At 39.2% G+C, this 18,944-nt stretch overlaps 1 protein-coding gene across 1 annotated transcript; it reads right to left on the reverse strand.

Moving 5' to 3' along the window:
* Window positions 1-3,775: 3,775 nt before the first annotated feature.
* Window positions 3,776-18,842, reverse strand: BROX (BRO1 domain and CAAX motif containing). Its single transcript, XM_065742754.1, has 14 exons — window positions 18,776-18,842; window positions 17,675-17,805; window positions 16,807-16,913; window positions 15,187-15,283; window positions 13,651-13,746; window positions 12,932-13,004; window positions 12,492-12,597; window positions 11,857-11,946; window positions 11,150-11,235; window positions 10,224-10,305; window positions 9,317-9,467; window positions 7,911-8,070; window positions 6,521-7,426; window positions 3,776-6,469 (listed from the first exon to the last, which is right to left on the reverse strand). The coding sequence occupies exons 2-13, from the start codon at window positions 17,773-17,775 to the stop codon at window positions 7,340-7,342; spliced, it is 1,236 nt and encodes a 411-aa protein (XP_065598826.1). The 5' UTR covers window positions 17,776-17,805; window positions 18,776-18,842; the 3' UTR covers window positions 3,776-6,469; window positions 6,521-7,339.
* Between the last annotated feature and the right edge of the window lie 102 nt (window positions 18,843-18,944).

An 18,944-nucleotide genomic window follows, 5' to 3' on the forward strand; every position in this document is an offset into this window, starting at 1 on the left:
TGATGCAATAGATAAACCTACAAACACATTTTTACAAACAGTTGTGAGTAGCGTAAAAAATAGGAATACAATTCAAAACAGTATCTACAAAATAAATATTTTGTGGGGAAAAAAAAAAAACCCAACAACACCAGGATGTAAGAAAATTTCCAAAACTATTGTTTTGTACTCCAAAAGATGTGAAACAGCTGCTTAGGTAGCATATGTGCTACTCTGTCTTGGTGAGCCCCAGCTGGAGGCTTCTGTTCTGTTTTGGGCATGACAACATTTGAAAAGCATGTGGACAAAATAGTCCAGAGGACAGCAATAAGAATGAGTAAATATCTTAGGAAATAAGACCAATGCAGAAAGATGCGAAGGCACGGTGTTTAGTCTACAGACAGAAAAGCAAAGGGGAGGCATGGTAACAGTCAAATACGGGAAAAGACCGTGAAAGATGAGAGGATGATTTGTTGATAGAAAAAGAGAGAAACCTGGAATGCAGAAGCCATGATCTACGTTATATAAAGAATTTTTGGTGGAAGCATTCCAAACCACCAGAATCCATTATCAAGTGAGATGAGGCAGTAACGATGCCCAGAAGTCTTTGAGATCTGACAAGCCCATCAAGAATGATGTGATCTATCCTGGGACAACTATCCTGGGACAAGAGCCAGACAAAATGGCCTATCCTTAATGAGAATCACTCCATTAGGATTCTTCTACAAGTGCTTTCTGCCACATTGTTCTAAATGTGAAGGTGGCACACAACTAATGGTGCACCTAATGTACTGTATTCTGGTTGTTGCCTAGCTGTGTAGCAACCAGGCTTTCTCTTACTATTTTCAAATTACTCTTCTGCTCTCACTAAGGCTGCCTCTAGGTACACAAAGGCAAGGAGAGCATCTTTCAAGCTGCTCTAAAAGACCAATAGGCTAAAACCAAGCAATCTATTCTGAATTATTTGTTGATTGATTGATTATATTATCTGACCCAAAGAAAAGCTTAATTTTTAGGATTCTGTCCAGCAGGAGAGAGGTCACTTAAACAGCAAACACATTTCAGTTAATGCATCACTGAAGTAAACCAAGAAATCATTAGAAAGAACAAACCTGAACTTACTAAGAAATGAAGTGGTTGCAATTGAAACCATCCAAAACAAGATACACCCCCCCAGGAAAGCGTAGACTACAGAGCAGACAGAAGAAAGCTTTAAAACCTGAAGACAGACTCATCCATGAAGTTGCACTAAACACAGTCCTGCATCACCTAACTCATACTATAAAGTTATCCGTAACTTTACAGAAAAGCCTGTTATTGTATGAATCCATCCCTTCACAGGTTGTTGCCCATAGTTAGATTTAGCTAATATATTATTTACTTTAGAGAATTCCACCACAAACAGATTTTGTTAGGACAGTTGAGACATGCAACAGCTGTATGAAACCTGAATTTGGAAAGATATGTTGCAGAGATGCACCGGCCTGTTTTAATCACTTCCAACACCAGACCAAAATAAGATAGTTTTAAGTATTTTTATGAAATGTTTTTCCCCTTTCCATCTAGGAAGAATATCATCTTCCAGCTCAGCTCAGAAAAGTCTAGAAACAGTGTTTCATCCATGCTGCATTTCCTGTTGGACCACGGAGAAACAATAAGGGTCTCACCATATCAGCAGGTTGCTGCTGCTCCTCCTTTTCCATGTTGTATTCTCCCACAGTCTCACTATTTGCAAAGTGAATCCTTGGAGATCTTACTCAATCAGGGACTTCACTGTCTCCTCATTCTTCTGAAAAGCAGTATCCTCCTCTTGCTCCACAAATGGTATCTACTGGGAGCATGGCTCTAATGTAGTAGATACTGACAGTATTCTTAAATAAATAAATAAATAAAACATAATAGAGGACAAAACTCTGCACCACAGAGAAGGGTCACAATCTCAGGAAATGCAATTTCAGTGTAGCGGAATGGTGACACAGTAGCTCACAGGTGTCACCTTCAAGACCTTACCATTCATTTATTTAAGAGTATGCTTCTTACGTTTATTTATTTTCACTTCACTTGTCTAGGGAGTTGAACAGGAGAAACCTCAGTAATGACTGCTGAAGTTGTGAACCAAGATGGAACTGCACATCAAAACCAGGAAATCCTTGTGAGTAACTTACAACATATTTATATTCTCTTAAACACAGATGTACTTACATGCCTTGTCATTAATTCGTTATTTATATTTTTCTTGCTGTAAGTCAGCTAAGAAAAAATATATTTTTCAGTGTTTATACACACAACTTGTCTCCTGGATGAAAGATGAGGGAATACAAAATAGACAACTGCAAACAAATTGGTGCAGTCAGCACTGCTGTGCTTTAAATGAGCAATGTCCCAATTCTCCTTATAGCATAAGTTCAGTGTGGAGTTACATTCTGAAGCTTCAAAGGCAATAAAAGTTCCAGCAGACATTTGAAAAAAATATTTTAAAATCAGTGAACTGAAAAGGAAACTCACCTGTAGAATTTACTGGGGACTTTTCATGACATAAATAAAGATGTTGAAGAGGAGTATTTCCACGGATAAACAAAGAACGGACACAAGAACTGGTATATTCAGTGTTTTTGCAGAGAACCCACTCCTTTCAGATGGATCTGCCTTATAGCATTAGCAGCAACACAGGGCTAGTGGGAGAAACCCAACCCTCAAGCTACAGACTGCAAGGGCTGCTCTGCTCCTATTTCAACCGTGGGTGGATCCTGGCCATTAGCAAACTCTGTATTAGACAAAGAACAGGTAAAAAGAGGAACCACAGCAAGAAGAGAAAAAGAATTAAGCACAAAACGTGCCTGTAAATTGCTCCTGTTGAAGCAAGCATTAAAAGAAAAAAAAGCATTTGCAGGCTGTTTTAACACACAGTATTCAGCATATAATTCTGCACAGAATCACACCTAAATACTAAAAACAAACAAGAACAACCAAGCATGAAGTGCTCCACTGTAGTTACAATTTTTCTATGCATTCAATTCACCTAATTCCCCTGTGGCCATACTACAGGGCCAAACTATTCTCTATATCATTATTACATCCACACTGAATTGAAGGAAGTGACATTCAAAATAGATGCTGCCTCTTGCTACTATACTTATTCTAAATGGTGAAACAAAACACGACGTGTTCAGATTGTTTAAATATTCTGAAACTTGTGGTTATATACAATATTTCCAAACCATGAAGCTCAAGATTGTTTGGTGGCTGTCTTCATAAAATAAGCCTGCTTGGTTCAATCTCATCTGGCTTGACTGAAGCTTGATCATAGTACAGGCTTGCTTCCTATAGATGTTTCAAACCACCACAGGAAGTAGGCCTTTCTACATGAAGAGCTGATTAAGGGGCTCCTCAGCTGCCAGGTGACATTTGTTCAACTTCAGAGCACTGCCAGTGGAAAAAGATGTGAGTAAATTCAACAACTGCTGCGGAAAAACTGACATTTTGCACACTCCAAATCTAGAGACAGGTACCCACTTCAGGGGAGTGTCTGTCAACACCAGCTGCTACTGCTGTGACAATGCAGTGACCTTGACAGATGGATTTTTAATTTATTTTTCTTAAGGGATAAGTAATATACATGAAGAAAAGTTATGTTAATGCAAGAATTTCAGGCTAGATAGGAGATAGTCAGTGCAGGGACAAAGTGAAATGTATCAGCCCTGAGCCAATACAGAGAAACTTGTAACTTCTCTGAATTCACATGGAAAATAGAGGGGTTACTGCCTCCTCTTGTGTTTCCTGAATGCTGAAGATTTTATACACAGACAGTTAAAAATACATTTTAGTAATGTTTCTCATAAAAACCTTATCAACAGCACAGTAATGAAATCAGTGCAACCGAATTAAAAGGACAGGAAAGAGTATTTACAATCATAAGGTATTGTACTAAAATTGCAAGATCAGAAACTCTAAAGTGCAAAGGTGACTATATTCTACACAGACACAGCTATCTGTTTTCTTGCTTATACTACGAACCAGCACCATCATTACAGACAAACCACATATTCATGCTGAACCACCAGGTGATCAAATATTACCCCTAGGCTGACAGGCAGAACTCTATCAAATCCAGTGGGAGGTGGGAACCAGCATCCAAGGGCCAAACGCACACCTTTAGTTCTAGGAATCTCACGTGCTGGGTAGAGATTACTCTCAACCCAGAAACATGGAAGAAGCGTATGAGAGGTATTTAAGTATAAATCTTACAGATAGCTTAATAGTTTGATTTATAGAAGATTAAAGTCAATCAGTACACTTTAAAAGGATGAAGTAGAGGGCCCAGCACTCAGTATTTTATTCAGTTGCATTTCAGTCTCAGGCTGAGCACAAGTTTTCAAAGACTATTTACACCAATGCCATGGTGTAGCCAATGAAGGCTTAGCTAGCAGAGCTTCTAAACCAGAGAGAGGCCACACAAACAGGCTCTTGCAGCAAAAGAATATTAAGAAGTCATCATTCAAAATACCTCACTTCTAAAAATTACAAAAGGAAATCATAATTGAAGGAACACGGCTGCTAGGTTTCTAAATTTACTGCAGCTCTCCATCAGTTCACCTATATTCTTGAGCATATTGAACAGGCAATCTATATATTATTTACAGTAATTCTTAACTACCACCCAACAAAACCAAAGAGAGAACTGCTCACTGTCTGATCACACTCGAAACTTTGCACATTAAGCAGTCTCCAGTTCCTTATTCTTGGGCAAAACTATCCAACGTTTGCCATAGGATTTTAACTATGAGTAAATGAAGATTGCTTGAAAAGCAACACATGTTAAGTGAATTAGTTTGTTCCATTAGTCTATTTTTAAGCTACTACATCATCTTTACCGAAACAGTTATGGCATAAGAAGTTACATGGCTAGGCTTAAGTAATGCCATAATCTGACACAGTCCACTTGGTTATGCCTTGAACTATTTACAATGAACTTGATTCAAACAAACCACTTGGCTGAAGAAAACATCCAAAGAATTAAGAATTACAAGGCCTTAAAATAATCTTTCCTCAGTAGTTGTTTGGGAATTATTTAGTCATGATTTGTTCACTTTAAGATATTTATACACTGAAATACGCCCATGGACAAAAGCCTCACTGGAAACAAGTCCCAGCACCTACATAAGCATTAGCAGACTAAGGTAAGCCTTTGCCACACAGCACAGCAGATGGAAAGAGAGAGGAGAAGGAAAAGTGGAATGCAGTCTGTCTAAAATGAAAATGGATTGGGCTGAGACATACAAATACTGACACACAGGAACTTCTTAAGAACAATGAGAAACTAGAAAATTCATGATTATGAAATGCAGTTTTCTGTATCTTGATCCTTAAAGGGCACAGGCTAAGCAAATGCAGATAACTACAGCTGTAATAAGCTTTGTAAAAGGATTAAAAATCTGTTTTGTCAAAATAGCTCCACACTCCATCTTGGCAAAATTTAAGCTGGTCTTTTAACAACGCAAGACATCTGAAAATTCAGCTGATCAGTTACAAACAGATCTGAAAGCTCTTCATAAAATATACCCCAATTACTTCTACAGCATCAGAAGAAATCAGACCTATTTTGGACATAAATTGTTAGTTGTTGTTCTCTACCCACACAAACCCTTAAAGAACAGAAACTTCTTCCAAAGCAACTCATTTGGTTTTATGCTTGTTTTTGTGTACAGATCTGGCTGAAAGAAAGATCTATCAATGGAAGGTGCAAGTTCTGCATTTGATTCACCATGATAGCCAGTATTACATCCTCTTCTACAGCAATGAATTCTGCACTTTGATCTAGCACCTTGGGAAGTCTAGGGGTTCATATTAACCTCATCACAAGGTTTTTGTTCCACAGGCCTTCAAGGAGCCACACTCCAGCTTTGTGAACTAAGCTACTCTGGTCCAATGGAATGTTGAAAGTAAAATTTACTGAACTACACCACAGTGCAAAAAGAACCAATCCAGACAGTACAATGCAAAGAATATTTTTACAGCACACATCATGTTAAATGCACACGCCATCATGTTTTCCTGAAATGGGAACGTTCTCAAGCTCAATTTCCTTCTCAGGTAGAGTGAAATGCAGTAACTAGTATCTAGAGACTGTAAGGCTCTCATTTCAATACATGCACTGTTTTTTTTTTTCCCCTCTTGCAACAAATTGGAAAGCTACAGTTTTGTTGACATGGGTGGTGTTGAGTGCTCAGTACTGAAGAGTACCATCACATTTTCCACAGTAGGCAGATACAGAAAAAGCAAGTTCTGCAAAATACTTTCTCAGTCTTGACTGAGATTGGCTTTCAGTAAAATCTCTTCAAAAGGAGCTGAATTCAGTGCACTACTGCAAAAGCTGAAATGTAGCACAGTTTTCACATAGCATAAAGGAAATCTAGAGCTTGGTGTCACAGCTGTTCTTTCAGTAATTCATCTAATCTCACCTGTTAGGATAACAGTGTCTTTTAGATGTTACCTGGATGGAACCACAGCATCTTAGTTCCCATTCTACTACCTTATGCATTACAACTTCTTATATTCAAACTGAGATTTCCTACTGCCAGGAGATTTCAAATATCTGCAGCTTTCACAGTTACTAGAACTTTAAAAACTCCAAAGCTAAGAATGAACGATGTTGTGATGCATCACTTTCAAGCATTTCCATATTACTTGCTGCATTACTTTCACATACAATGTGATATTAAAGGATTTTCATTTAAGGGCAGACAAGCTCAAGTGCCTCACCAAGAATTCTTATACAAGAAACTTAATCTAGGGAGGAAAGAACACAGGCTAATAGCTTCAGAAGAATATACACTGTGCTCCAAATACTCAAAACTTAAGGATTTCCAAGTGTGAAATACCACCAGTGTTAAACACCAAACCTACATCTTCACTCACTGCAATTATGTGAATTGTAACATGGCAAGAAGCTAAGCTTCTATGAAAAGCCTGAACAAATGTAACTCCTCATGCAAACTTTTGTTTGCAGAATGTGACATTATATAGCATATATTTTAATGGAAAATCCTCAAGCATTACAGTTGTGATATTTCCTTCCTTACTTGTGGGTAGAAACCCACAAAAAGAAATTGTCTAGAGGCACAATAGGAACATTTAAGCCCATTCATTCTATGATACCCCACTAAAACCAAAAATAAATCAGATATAAATAAACTGCTAGAAATATGTCACATTCTTAAGCAAGATAGATGCATACTAACAAAAGTAAATTATATTAGTCTTCTAAATTAAAAAAGAAGAACCAGAAAAAGGGAAATTGGGAATAAAAGCCCCAGAGTCCGATCAATACAGTTTTAAAGTGAATTCAAAGCACCTATGGCACTTAGGAAATCTGGCATCCACTGTCTTTCTGAGGCTTTATATCTGGTTCCTTCAGAGGCTTTACTTCTTCATCTGGTTTTGGTTTAGCCTGTGAACAAGAAGCAAAAGAAATTAAAATACCACAAGTACAAACCGCTGGGTCTTCACAGAATTCAAGCAGCACTAACTTTACATATCCTAATGTAAAAGCTCTCCCTCTTTTCAAGGCTAAAGACTTGAGCAAAGAAGAGGGAAAAAAGCCAAATACTATTTCAGCATCTTCCAATGAATCGTTTTCTTAAAAGGACTTTTCTACAGCATTCTCTCCTGTATCTTCTCAGCATCTCATATATGTTAGAGAATTTCTTCCTATTCAGTACTCAGAAAAATATAACCCCTGTTCTCCAGTAGCTGATAGCGTGGCAGAGAGATCAACCGACTCATCTCCTTGCACAGGGGAAACACAAGCTCAGGTGGTAGCCACACATCTATGTCTTGCACTGAGGTGGGAAACATTACAGAAGGCAAAAATAGTAATTTTTTACAGACAGAATAAAGCTAACGAGAAAGAAAAACATATAGGATTATCTTACAGCATCATCCTTTGGTCTCTTGGTGAGATCAAATGCAGCAAGTGCTTCAGGAGTCCAGTGTGCATTCAAGGCAGGAAATTCAAAGGGAATAGGCTCCACTAAGCCATAGTTTGCTTTCAGCTCCAGCTGGGGAGCCTCTGTGGGCACCTTCTGAAAATAGCTGTAATAGAATACAGCAATGTACTGAAAACACAATGCATTCTCTCTGGAAGTCTCATTTCCAATTCTAAAAAAATACAGTGCAGGTTTTCACCGTGCTACACTCATTCCATTTCATGAAGGCATCATCCAGCATGCGTTCTGTCAGCAAGATCTGCAACAGAAGCAGTTCCTCCTTGGTACTGCTCAAAGAGCTAGGTGGGTTCTTTCCTGCTTCACACCCATCATTCCCAGAACGTCAATGAGAAGAGCATCTTTTGTCCAGAAATATCTTAAAAAATCTGAAAATATTTCCCAAGAAAGAAGAAAAGAGCTGCCCTCTTCATTTGCTACTGAAGAACAGCCTTAACGTGCCACACTGCATAAAAGCAACAACACTGCAACACCCACAAAGACTTGATACAACACAAAGCCTCAACAAGGGTATAAAACTACCCCTGATAAACTAACAACAGCTGACAACTCATGGTTATGATATCTGCTACCTTAGTTCCTGTGCTGTGGCAGAGCTCTGTGGCACGCATATCACCCCAAACAGCCCCTGATTATCTAGTTTCCTTTCCTATTTGGTTCAGCTTGGCATACTTGACAATCTTTGTTGTTTAGTCAATTCCCCTACCACATTGGTGTTCAAATATTGTAAAATGGGAAATAAGCCTACTATTGAATAACATAAGAGGAAAGAAAAGGAGAAAGAAGTCAGCAAGAGAATTTCAAAGCCAACTAATATTGCCATTTTAAACCATTACCAAACTTTCTTGGAAGGAGCATTAGCTGACAGAGTTCTACTGATAGTATTAATTAGACTACTAAAGCTCCTAGCACCTTAAGCATATCCTTCATGGAAGGCAGGACTGCTTTGACTTCCCACTAGTAAATCAGAATCAGCCAGCAGTCTTGCCAATTTTCCCCTCTGTTCTCTTCTGTCTACTAGATCCCATCACAAGGGAAGAGGGCACTAAGCAACACAGCAACTGCTGCAGGACTTTCTCCTGTGCAGAAGGAAAAGGAACAAAGTGGCTGTGGAATGAAGAAAAAGCTTAACCTCTCCAGTATGTCAGTCAAACCCACAAGGAGAGAGTAGTAGAGATACCTGCAATTCTGCAAGCTACATCTTATGCTCTATCACAGTATAAGAACTGGAAAATAACATTTACTATCTCATCCTGGAAAAAAAAAAAAAACAGCCCAGCAGATAAGATATTAACAGGCCATACTGACTATTGTACCAATCCCAAGGTACTTACATGAATCCATTTTCTCTCTGGCATTTTTCAAGCGTGTTCTTAATCAAACTTCCTAATTTCCTAAAGAAGAGATGTCCAGAAGGTTTGGCAGTAGTCCCAGGCCCTTTGGTTTCTCCATATTCTTTGCACAATGCCTCAGCCTTAGCAAAAACTGTGCAAGAAAAATGTAATAAAAAAAATCAGTTACACGAGCCCTGTCAAATGACAGTTCTAATCTACACTGCTTGAGCTTTAAGAAACATCAGACTCCATTCAGTCTTCTTACTTCTCAGAAACAAAAATAAACTAAAAGGCAGCACTTCCAGCCAAGATCTCCTGCATCCAAAAAATGACTAAGAACAGAAATTTAAAAAAAAGAAATTTTCTGAGTAGAGAGCAGCAGAGAAACATGCTTACTTTTGAGGCAAAATGCACAGTTTTCAAGCTTACAGTTGCAACACTGCAGAGAACAAGAACAAATACAAAGGTATCCATGCAGAGCTGATGTTTAAAAATAAACAATACTTAATATGGAGCTGGAAAAGCAGCACTTCTCTGAACAGCAGGCACAATAAAAAAAACACAATCTGTTTTACTGCATGTAATCCAGTATAGTTTGTTCTTTCTCTACACTTTGTAACTATTTTAAAATACAGTTTTTTGATTATTATTTGATTATTTGAGCATTTTTACATGGTGTGGTGCAGTTAAGCAGTGCAGGCCATTGGGATACACTGGGATACAAAGGCCACTTGTCTCTCCCAAATACAGTGTGAACAGTATCTTTGTATTTGTGTGCTGGATGTTCACCAGGTAAAATATAAAACTTTAAGTTTATAAGAAACAAACAAAAAAAACCCCACCACAATACAGCAAAATAAAGCAGGCACATCATCAGACCCGATCATCCAGTCTCAGTCACACTTACATTTTTCTGACTCTTGGAGAGATCTAATTGCTTCGCCACATTTATCACAGGCCAGTAAGGTCTGACCATGGTAACAGTATGCCTAATGAGAGGACAAAATTGTTACCAGCATCACCAGACACATTCCACATCAATTCACTTCTGTTCTTCCTTCCATCAGTTGGCTGTCTCTGAAGATGCCACCCCCCGCAGGCAGCTGACAATTTGGGAAGGCAAAGCAAAGCAGTGCTCACTGATGACTAAGTACATTTACTCTGACCAACACAGTTCAACAGAAACACTTGAGCTGGGTCTAAAACAAGACATCTCGAGTTTTGCCATAAGCATCTCGGAGCTTCATGAAGGCTTTCAAACCTTACAAAAGCAGTAGTGTAGAGTCTAGTTCAAATCTCTTCTTCACTTATATCAGTATGCAGCATTAAATCCTGTCACAGAATGAGGATCAACTACAGTGAAGTCTACAAAGACTCTCAAGATTTCAGATTCCAACTCTATAACCAGATCACAAGCTGTGACGACTACAAGAAGTAAGAAGTACATCAAGTAGTCGGTGATCCCAGTGCTATTAAACCAACAGATCCATCATGTTTAAAAGGACAGCACTTGGAATGGCACTTAGCATTTGATGCAGTTTCCTTCAGGACTTTCAAAAAAGGTGAGCAGCTCTGAATTATGCACATAATCAGATTTTGGTACATATAATGGAAAAACAAGTTACTATGCTCAACTTGATTTGCTTCAAAGGTCACAGTAAACTCCATGCTGAAGAAATTTCACCTGACTCAGCAGAAACACTTCAAATGCCAACAACACTGCAGAATCTCTTCACAGCATGGAAAGAAAGTCAAGGCAACACGTAATCCCCATTCTCCATTCAGCCCAAAGACAACATTAAAAACTTTGAATGATATCAATGAAGTACTTACATAAGCCATATAGAAACAGGTCTTCAAGTTTAAGTACTTCCTCCATTTACCTGCATAGGCAGGATCCAAACTGGATAGCGTTTGATCTGAAAATATGTATGCAAAGTTATAATTGAAAACATTTTCAAAAAGGAAATACCCCTAACCCCAACTCAAAGATCAGAATTCATAAACTCAGCAATAGAACTTATCTTTAACGTAGCTGGAAATTAATGACATGGATTATTCCCGCAGGAGCACAGAGAAGCTCTTAGAAAAACAAACGAAGGCATCTGACTGAGCTATCACACACTTATTCCTAGAATCCCTTAAAGAGCTGACCACTGAGCTTACAAAGTTAATTTTATGAAGAAGCTTTAGGCAGCACTTCAAAGTTGGCTCCCAGGACTATTTCAAGGAGTGATCTATAGGTAGTTCACTCCATCAACCATTTGTTTGTTGTTACTGCACATTCTCATCACTCTGTCTTTTCTCCACTCACTAGTATTTCCCATCCAATAACTACAAAAAAAGATTCTGACAAAAACAAAAGCTCTTATCACAACACATTTGTTACAGTACTGTCTGAAGCCATAAATGCACTAAATAGAAAACTAAATATTCAAAAGCATATCCACTGAGAAATAGCATTAATATTGCAATTAAGAAATGTCTGCTGGCAATAACAGATAAACCAGGTCACTAAGGATACAAAACAAGACACTTACCAGCTTTTTGGTAGAAGTTAGCTGTCTCATAAGCAAGGGCAGCTATTAGACCTGGATTGTGTTTCAGTTCAATAGCTCGAGCAATTGTCACTGAAAAAAAAAACCCACACCACAGTATAATGCTTAACTAAAAACATCACTCCAAATTAGTGCAGGCATTTAGCATTTTAAAACCTCTATATGAGCAGAAAACAAATATTCTGTTCTCACAAGTTGAGTAAGCTCCAGGATGAAGACAGTCTGTTTCCTGAATAGACCAATTGCAAGTTAATTGGAAAGCTGAAGAAACTGTTAGTCTGAAGATTAACCAGTGAAATGCAAGTATTTTAAAGAAAAATAACAGGGAATTTATGTTAGGCAAGCACAGAGGAGACTGCATGAAAGTTGATATAGAGGGAAGGAATGCTGCACATAGTTCTTCCAATTTAGTTAAATTTGTAATATCAGACTGATTTGGAGCATTTTCTCCTATAATTACAACTTATATTTCATTGAAAGCAACCTTCCTCACTAAGCCACAGAACTTCAGTAGAAGAGAAAAAAGAAACCAAAACAGACTTTGCATGAAACCACAGAAACCCATAGACAAAGGCTGCCACCTCCCATCCCCAATAAACAAGCACATTTGAAGATACCTTCTTGAGCTTCAGCTTGGCTCTGGATGATGTAAGAATCGATAAGTCGAGCTTCCAAATCTCTTCCTTTTTCTACAGGTGTAATCAATTTCGGAATGTGACATTCCTAAGTACAAAGCAAGCCCCTATGTCAGTTTAGGCTTAATACCACCATTATTGATGCAAAGTACATTCTTTATTCCTAAAATGATAGAACACTCAGTGAAGGTCCCAAACCAGCTGGCTGCAGGCACTAGTGGGTAGACAGAGTGAACACTCTTCAACTGCCATTGGGAAAAAGGGATTGAGAGAGAGAGCAAAATATATGAATACACTTCCACAAATCATCCAGGCAGTCTGAGGTATTTGCTTACTCTGTAACCTCGTCAGAAAAACAAAGGCTTTTCTAAGACAAAAAGTACTCAGAGACAAAGAACAGACAACAAAGACAGTTCTTCTACCTTCAAATGCTTAAAAATCCCAGCTGCTATCTTCAGGCTTCTGTGAACATCTTTTGCTTCATCTTCTGTTATACTAAGAAAGGAGAAAATATAGAACAAATCACTCACATTTTAGTTGGAAAGGACTTAAGTGTCATCTAGCATCACATACAGCTCTGAACCAGGACTATGGCCAACAGTCCATCAGGTCAGTTATGGCTTTGCCTAGCTGAATCTTGAACAGAGAGTCCCGTGTCTCTCTAAGTATCGTGCTCCAGTGCTGTGCTTCTCTCATACTGAAAAGCTTTGTAGAGTGTTTAAACATTATAAAAAAAATCAAATAGAACTCACTCAAAAAAGGAAAAAAAATGGGGAAAAAGACTTGAGTAGAAGGGGATCTTAGTGATGACAAAATGTTAAGAATCTGCAGGGCTAAGAGCTGTGATTTTAAGAATCTGAACTTCATGCTTAGCTATCTAGAGCAGAAAAGATGAAGAGTTTACACACAATTTACACTTCCTCTATGCCATAGCCTCATGATATCAATGTTATTTGTTCATCAACAGAAGAAGGAACTGAACTGCATTTTGATGTTAAAAGCACGTGAATGAAGATCAGCTGTCTCACTGAAATTCTCTTGTCTCCATTGGACATGCACTACAGCAGTCAAAATTCTGAACCTACTGATCTTTGACGGAATATTGCTGCAATACAATTACTAAGAAAAGAAAAACACTTACTCTTCTTTTCCAGCGAGTCTTGATGCATATTTTGTGTACCACAGAGCTACATTAAAACCCATGGAAACCAGTTCAAATACTGCATCCTGCTGGGCACTAAAGACAGACAGAAAAATAAAAAGAACAATCCCCACAAACAATTTAATGCTTTCCATTTTTTGTTCTGACAAACTCTCTTTGCTGATGGCTTTCTGCAGAGGTAGGCATTTCTCTCCACAAGCCATCAATTCCCAATTAAGGCATTTCTACTTGCTGAACTCCCTAGAAGACACTTCATTTTTTACTTATTCCCTTTAAAAGTTCCTAATTTTAACTTTCCACGTTCAGATGCCTACCCATACCACTTGGGAACTTTTATTTTAAAACAGTAACTTGAGATTTGTTTAGTTCTGGGTGTGGCTGACTTTTTTTTTTTTAAATTGCACATTCTGTGGAAAGCCTTGCTCTGGAATGTCTACTTTAGAAGTCGTAGCTGCTAAGTTAATAAGTCAGAGTCTATTACATCTCCCACAAATGAATGTTACTGCAAGTATTTACGTAATTGCAGTCAACTGGCACGCACAACTAGCAAAACGCTTCCAAAGCTAAAAACACACAATCATAGAATCACAGAATGGTTTGGGTTGTAAGGGACCTTTAAGATCACCTAGTCCCAGCCCCCTGCTATAGGCAGGGACACCTCCCGCTAGAGCAGGTTGCTCACAGCCCCACCAAGCCTGGCTTTAAATGCTTCCAGGGAAGGGCATTGACAACCTCACTGGGCAACCTGTTCCCTCATATGACCTTTGAAAAGACTGCAACTTGCAATCATAAATTCAATATAGTTTAGGCACTAAAAATCTTTAAAAAGAAAGGTGATGCTGGGGAGAACGCTGGTACCAGAACAAATACTTACATCCATGACAAAATTAGAAAAACCGCGACCAGCAAATTGTTCTCCACAGGGAACAGAAGCTTTGAGGAAGTGTACCACGACTTGTAAATACAGCATGACAGATTTGTAAGGTTATACAGTGTGACTGCCTATGATGACTGAGTATCAGAGATGACTGAGTAATCCAGAATGTTCTCTCAAGATCTACACATTCCTTCTTACAACAGCTGCTTTGTTTGTTTGCACCAGGAATATATGTACTAGGAATCCCAGAAGAAAAGAACAAAGTCAGCCCTTGATCATCATCTGGACTTCAGTAAAAAAAAGTTTAGAAGATAGTGGTACCAAATGAAGAAGTTTTAAACTACACTTTCACACTCTGGCTTCTTTATGTGCTGTGTTAGCTTGTAAACAAACTGAAACACAGTGGAGTCTTTTGTCATTAACAAAAATTACCATATCTCTATATAAAGGGAACAGATCATTCAGAACACCTATTACATTATGGCAATTAGGAAAAAATTAGAAAACTAGAAACTACTTTGCATCCAAAGTTCTGTTACATGTTCAAATTTTAACTCATCTGTGTTGTCATATATACACATATGTAATAGACCTAAAGAAAACAGGGGCATAGCATGTGATCATAAAAGCATACACACCATGGAATGTGCCCCTGTAATGTGTCTGTCCACTTGAAATTCTGAATGTATCGCAATTTGCATTCTTGGGAAGAGTCATCCAGTGAAAGGATAAAACCTATAGAAGAAAAAAAAATTAACAGAGTACTGACAGGCAATTCCAAAATAAAGAACAGAAAGAAGTAATAAAGGAAGAAGAATCAGTGAGAATATAAATAAAGCTATCTTTATTGCTGTACTGCTCAAAATGCATGTTACCTCCTAAGACTTCTATTCCCTAGTATCTGGAGTCTAAGACTTGAAAAAACACAAACTGGCTACAAAAAGAAAATCTTTGTCCAACAGGTTACCAGCTCAAAGGATCACAGAATGGTTTAGGTTGGAAGGAATCTTTAAAATATCACCTAGTCCAATCCTGTACTATGGGCAAGGGCATCTTTCATTAGGCCAGGCTGTAAATTTTCAACCCTGCAAGCCTTGATACCTGAAGAAAAACCTTGCATGTCCCATATGGTGACCAGCTGGGAGCTTGAGCTGAGTTCAGGAGTCCTGGAGCTGCTCCCTACTACTGTAGCAAAAGTAAAGTCCAGGAAAAGCTGCCTGGTCAATAAGGAGAGAGAAAAGGACTTAAAAGCATGGATTCACCTAATCATCAGCTACTGTCTCCAGGACTACAAGAAATTACTTCTCTATGTCTAACTGCCCAGAAAGCAGTCAGTGAGATGGAGCTCACCACAGCTGTTCACATGCTAGCAGGAAATCCCAGAAAGGAGGCAGACTGTTTTGGGTCTGGTCAAGTCTTACAAATTTTAAGAGCTCAGGAATTGCAACAGCAGCTATTTGGGCTATAATTAATTCCAGCTTCTGTCACAGATCTATAAAGAAAGATAGTATTTCTTATGCACAAGACATTTTAGTAACAAAGCATGTTTTCCTAAAGAAACTCTAAATCTTATATGCAATAACTTTGCCTGCTATCTTACTTTTATCTGGAATGTTTCATTAACTTACACCACTCAAGAGACTGAGGAAACTGCATCAACTTGAGCTGCTTCCCTTTCCACATATAGAGTATAACTTAGTTTTCATTGTCTAATTCCTGTAAATTTGATCCTAAGTAACTTGTCTGAGAGTTTTCAAAAAACATTGCTAAGACATTGGCAGGAGGAGGATTTCAAGGGAACGTGACAACTACTGAAAATAAGAACCTAGGGGTATACCAAAGATATAAAGAAGGAGCATAAATTTGCAACAAGTTCTGTTACCTAGTATTAAGACAAACCAGGAGTTTACACTGAAGAATGACTCTTATCAACTAAGCTGTTGATTCCATTTATACTTAAGGAGCAATTCACCACAACGTTAAGAGACAGCATTTTCTCCTCTATCATGAAGCACAGTGAGGATAAAAGCAAGAGGACAGGACAGCCAAAGCTTTCTACTCAGGGTGATAAAGGACACTGAAACTTGCACAAGGGGCCTGGCAAGCATCTGTGCCTAGCATCAAGCACGGAACCCATGAAAATGCTGTCCCTCAGAAATGCAGAATTTCACATGAGATTAGTTTAACACACATTCAGAGAAGCATTATTAAAACTCAAATGATGTACTTGATTTATTAGCACTTCTGCAGGTCCCTACCTTGCAAGAGTGAAAAGTACAAGTCAGTTGCGTTCTTCATCATCTCTGGATTACAACTCAAGTCTGTAAACAGCTCCAGCAGTCGTGTTCGAGATAATCTCAAATCACTGTAAGGGGAAGGAAAAAAGAAAAAAAATTAAGAAGCTCTACCTAAACACTGTTGAAGAAGTACCCACCCACATTACCACAACTGTTTTGGCTAAGGAAATTAAAGCAAGCATTCCATTTAGCTACCTTAATGCATGGAAAGGTACTCTGAAAGGAAGATGCCAATAAATTCAGAAAAATCTTCATTTCTCATCTAGATACATAAGACTGATTCTCTCAGTTAAAAGCACAACCTGTTATCAATAGCAACAAATAACAGAATAAAATTTATAGATAACCATTAATATATTACATACTAAAATGAATATTTCTTTATCTACCAAGAGGTTGGGCACAAGTGGAGAAAAGAGCAGTAGCATTCATCAACATAATAATAGGATAAGCATATGAAAGGATAAGAATAGATCTGCAAAATAAAGTGCAGCCTCTTTTCATTATATTCCCAACTACAATAGAGCATTCATGTCCTATTCACTTATGGAGTAATGTGCAGAGGAATGCACAGTCATCAGAAAGACAAAGAAATGTTTAGTCTTTCGCCTCTATATTATTACAATAGGCCTTACTATACACTAAGAAACTTGAAAATCAGATAATTCATCCTTTGTAACTAATTGTTCAGCACTATCACTGTTTTGTTGTCTCTCAGCCTACACACTTCTAGTTACCTTCAGAACAAAGCTTGAAGAGTAACCATTACTTTTAAAGCCATCCTCCAAACAGTCAGAAACAGGCTGAAGCTGATTACAAGCACACTTACTTGCAAATCTTTGATGAAGCTGGAGTAGTAGCTACCCCATAATAATTGAACTGAACAGGAGCTGTAGCCTTCAAAGGGTTGCGATGAAACCAGTGAGTCATTTTCCTCCTGTAGTGCTGTTTACACCAAATCTGAGATGAGAAAAGAAGCAAGCAGCTGTAAGAATACACACAGCTGAGGTGCTTCTGAGTTCACAAAAATCCATTTCAAATGCAAACAATCACAAATTAAAATAAGCTGAAAAGTCACATACACAATTATACTAAAAACTCACTGTCATTTGCTATAGCCAGAGACTTAACCACCCTGCTATTGTTGTAGTATTTTCCATCCCATTATAGCATTACATTACTTAAAACACTTGCTGTTTCCTGTGTAAGGTTAAATTTTTCCTATGTTGTTTACAGGTGTGTCTCAGTTCATTGAGGTCACTAAGCCAGAGGTGTTCAAGAGATGTGGATACTGAGGGACATGGGTTATAAACTTTCAAGATCTCAGGAGGATTTTAAGGCCTCGCTGGCTGGAGTTCTGAGCACCTTGCTCTGACCCCACAGTTGGTGTCAGACTGAAAACTCCCTTGTTCCCCCCAACCTGAAACACCCTACGATCCTTCTTGGAGCTCTAAATTCACTACTCTAAAACACTGTGCAGCTTAACTGAAAACAAGGAGGCCTACTGAAGGAACAACTTCTTGCTGCCTCCCGTAGAACCCACACCTTAGGGAGGGACCGGAAAGTTCCTTATCTATGACCTCCTCATCGCTGCCCACCTGCTTGTTGGTGACCTTAGCCCCCATCTTGGGAATCACCCACCCACACAGCGGCTGCTCCCAGAGAGGGCAGGCCGTGTGTCCTGTCCAGCCCCACACAAAATGCAGTCAGTCAGATAAGGGAGCGCCCCGGGCACCATCCTTCACCTTTTCCCTCCCTCCCCACAGCACGGCAGCCCGTCCGCCTGAACCCTGCAGACCGCCCGGCACCAGCGGAGGCATAAGGTCGACCAGGCCGCGCGCTCCGGCTGCCGCCCCGCGCAGTAACAGCCCCACCGCCGTTTCTACCGACGAAGGGAGGGAGGTAGACCTCCGGGATCCCCGCTACTCACCCGGGACCCTCGTGCCGAGAGCGGTGGGGCCCACAGGAGAACGGCGATTCCCCGCCCGGACGCTACAGCTGGGCGGCGGCGGCGGCGCCCTGAGCGATCATGTGACCGCCGCCATGACACTTAGCGAGGCGGAAGCAGCTCCCCGCGTAGTGCCGCCGCCTCGGTAGCG

The sequence above is a fragment of the Cyrtonyx montezumae genome, unplaced genomic scaffold (assembly GCF_038088225.1).
Source record: "Cyrtonyx montezumae isolate F1298 unplaced genomic scaffold, pur_monq_1.0 scaffold_0, whole genome shotgun sequence".
NCBI lineage: Eukaryota > Metazoa > Chordata > Aves > Galliformes > Odontophoridae > Cyrtonyx > Cyrtonyx montezumae.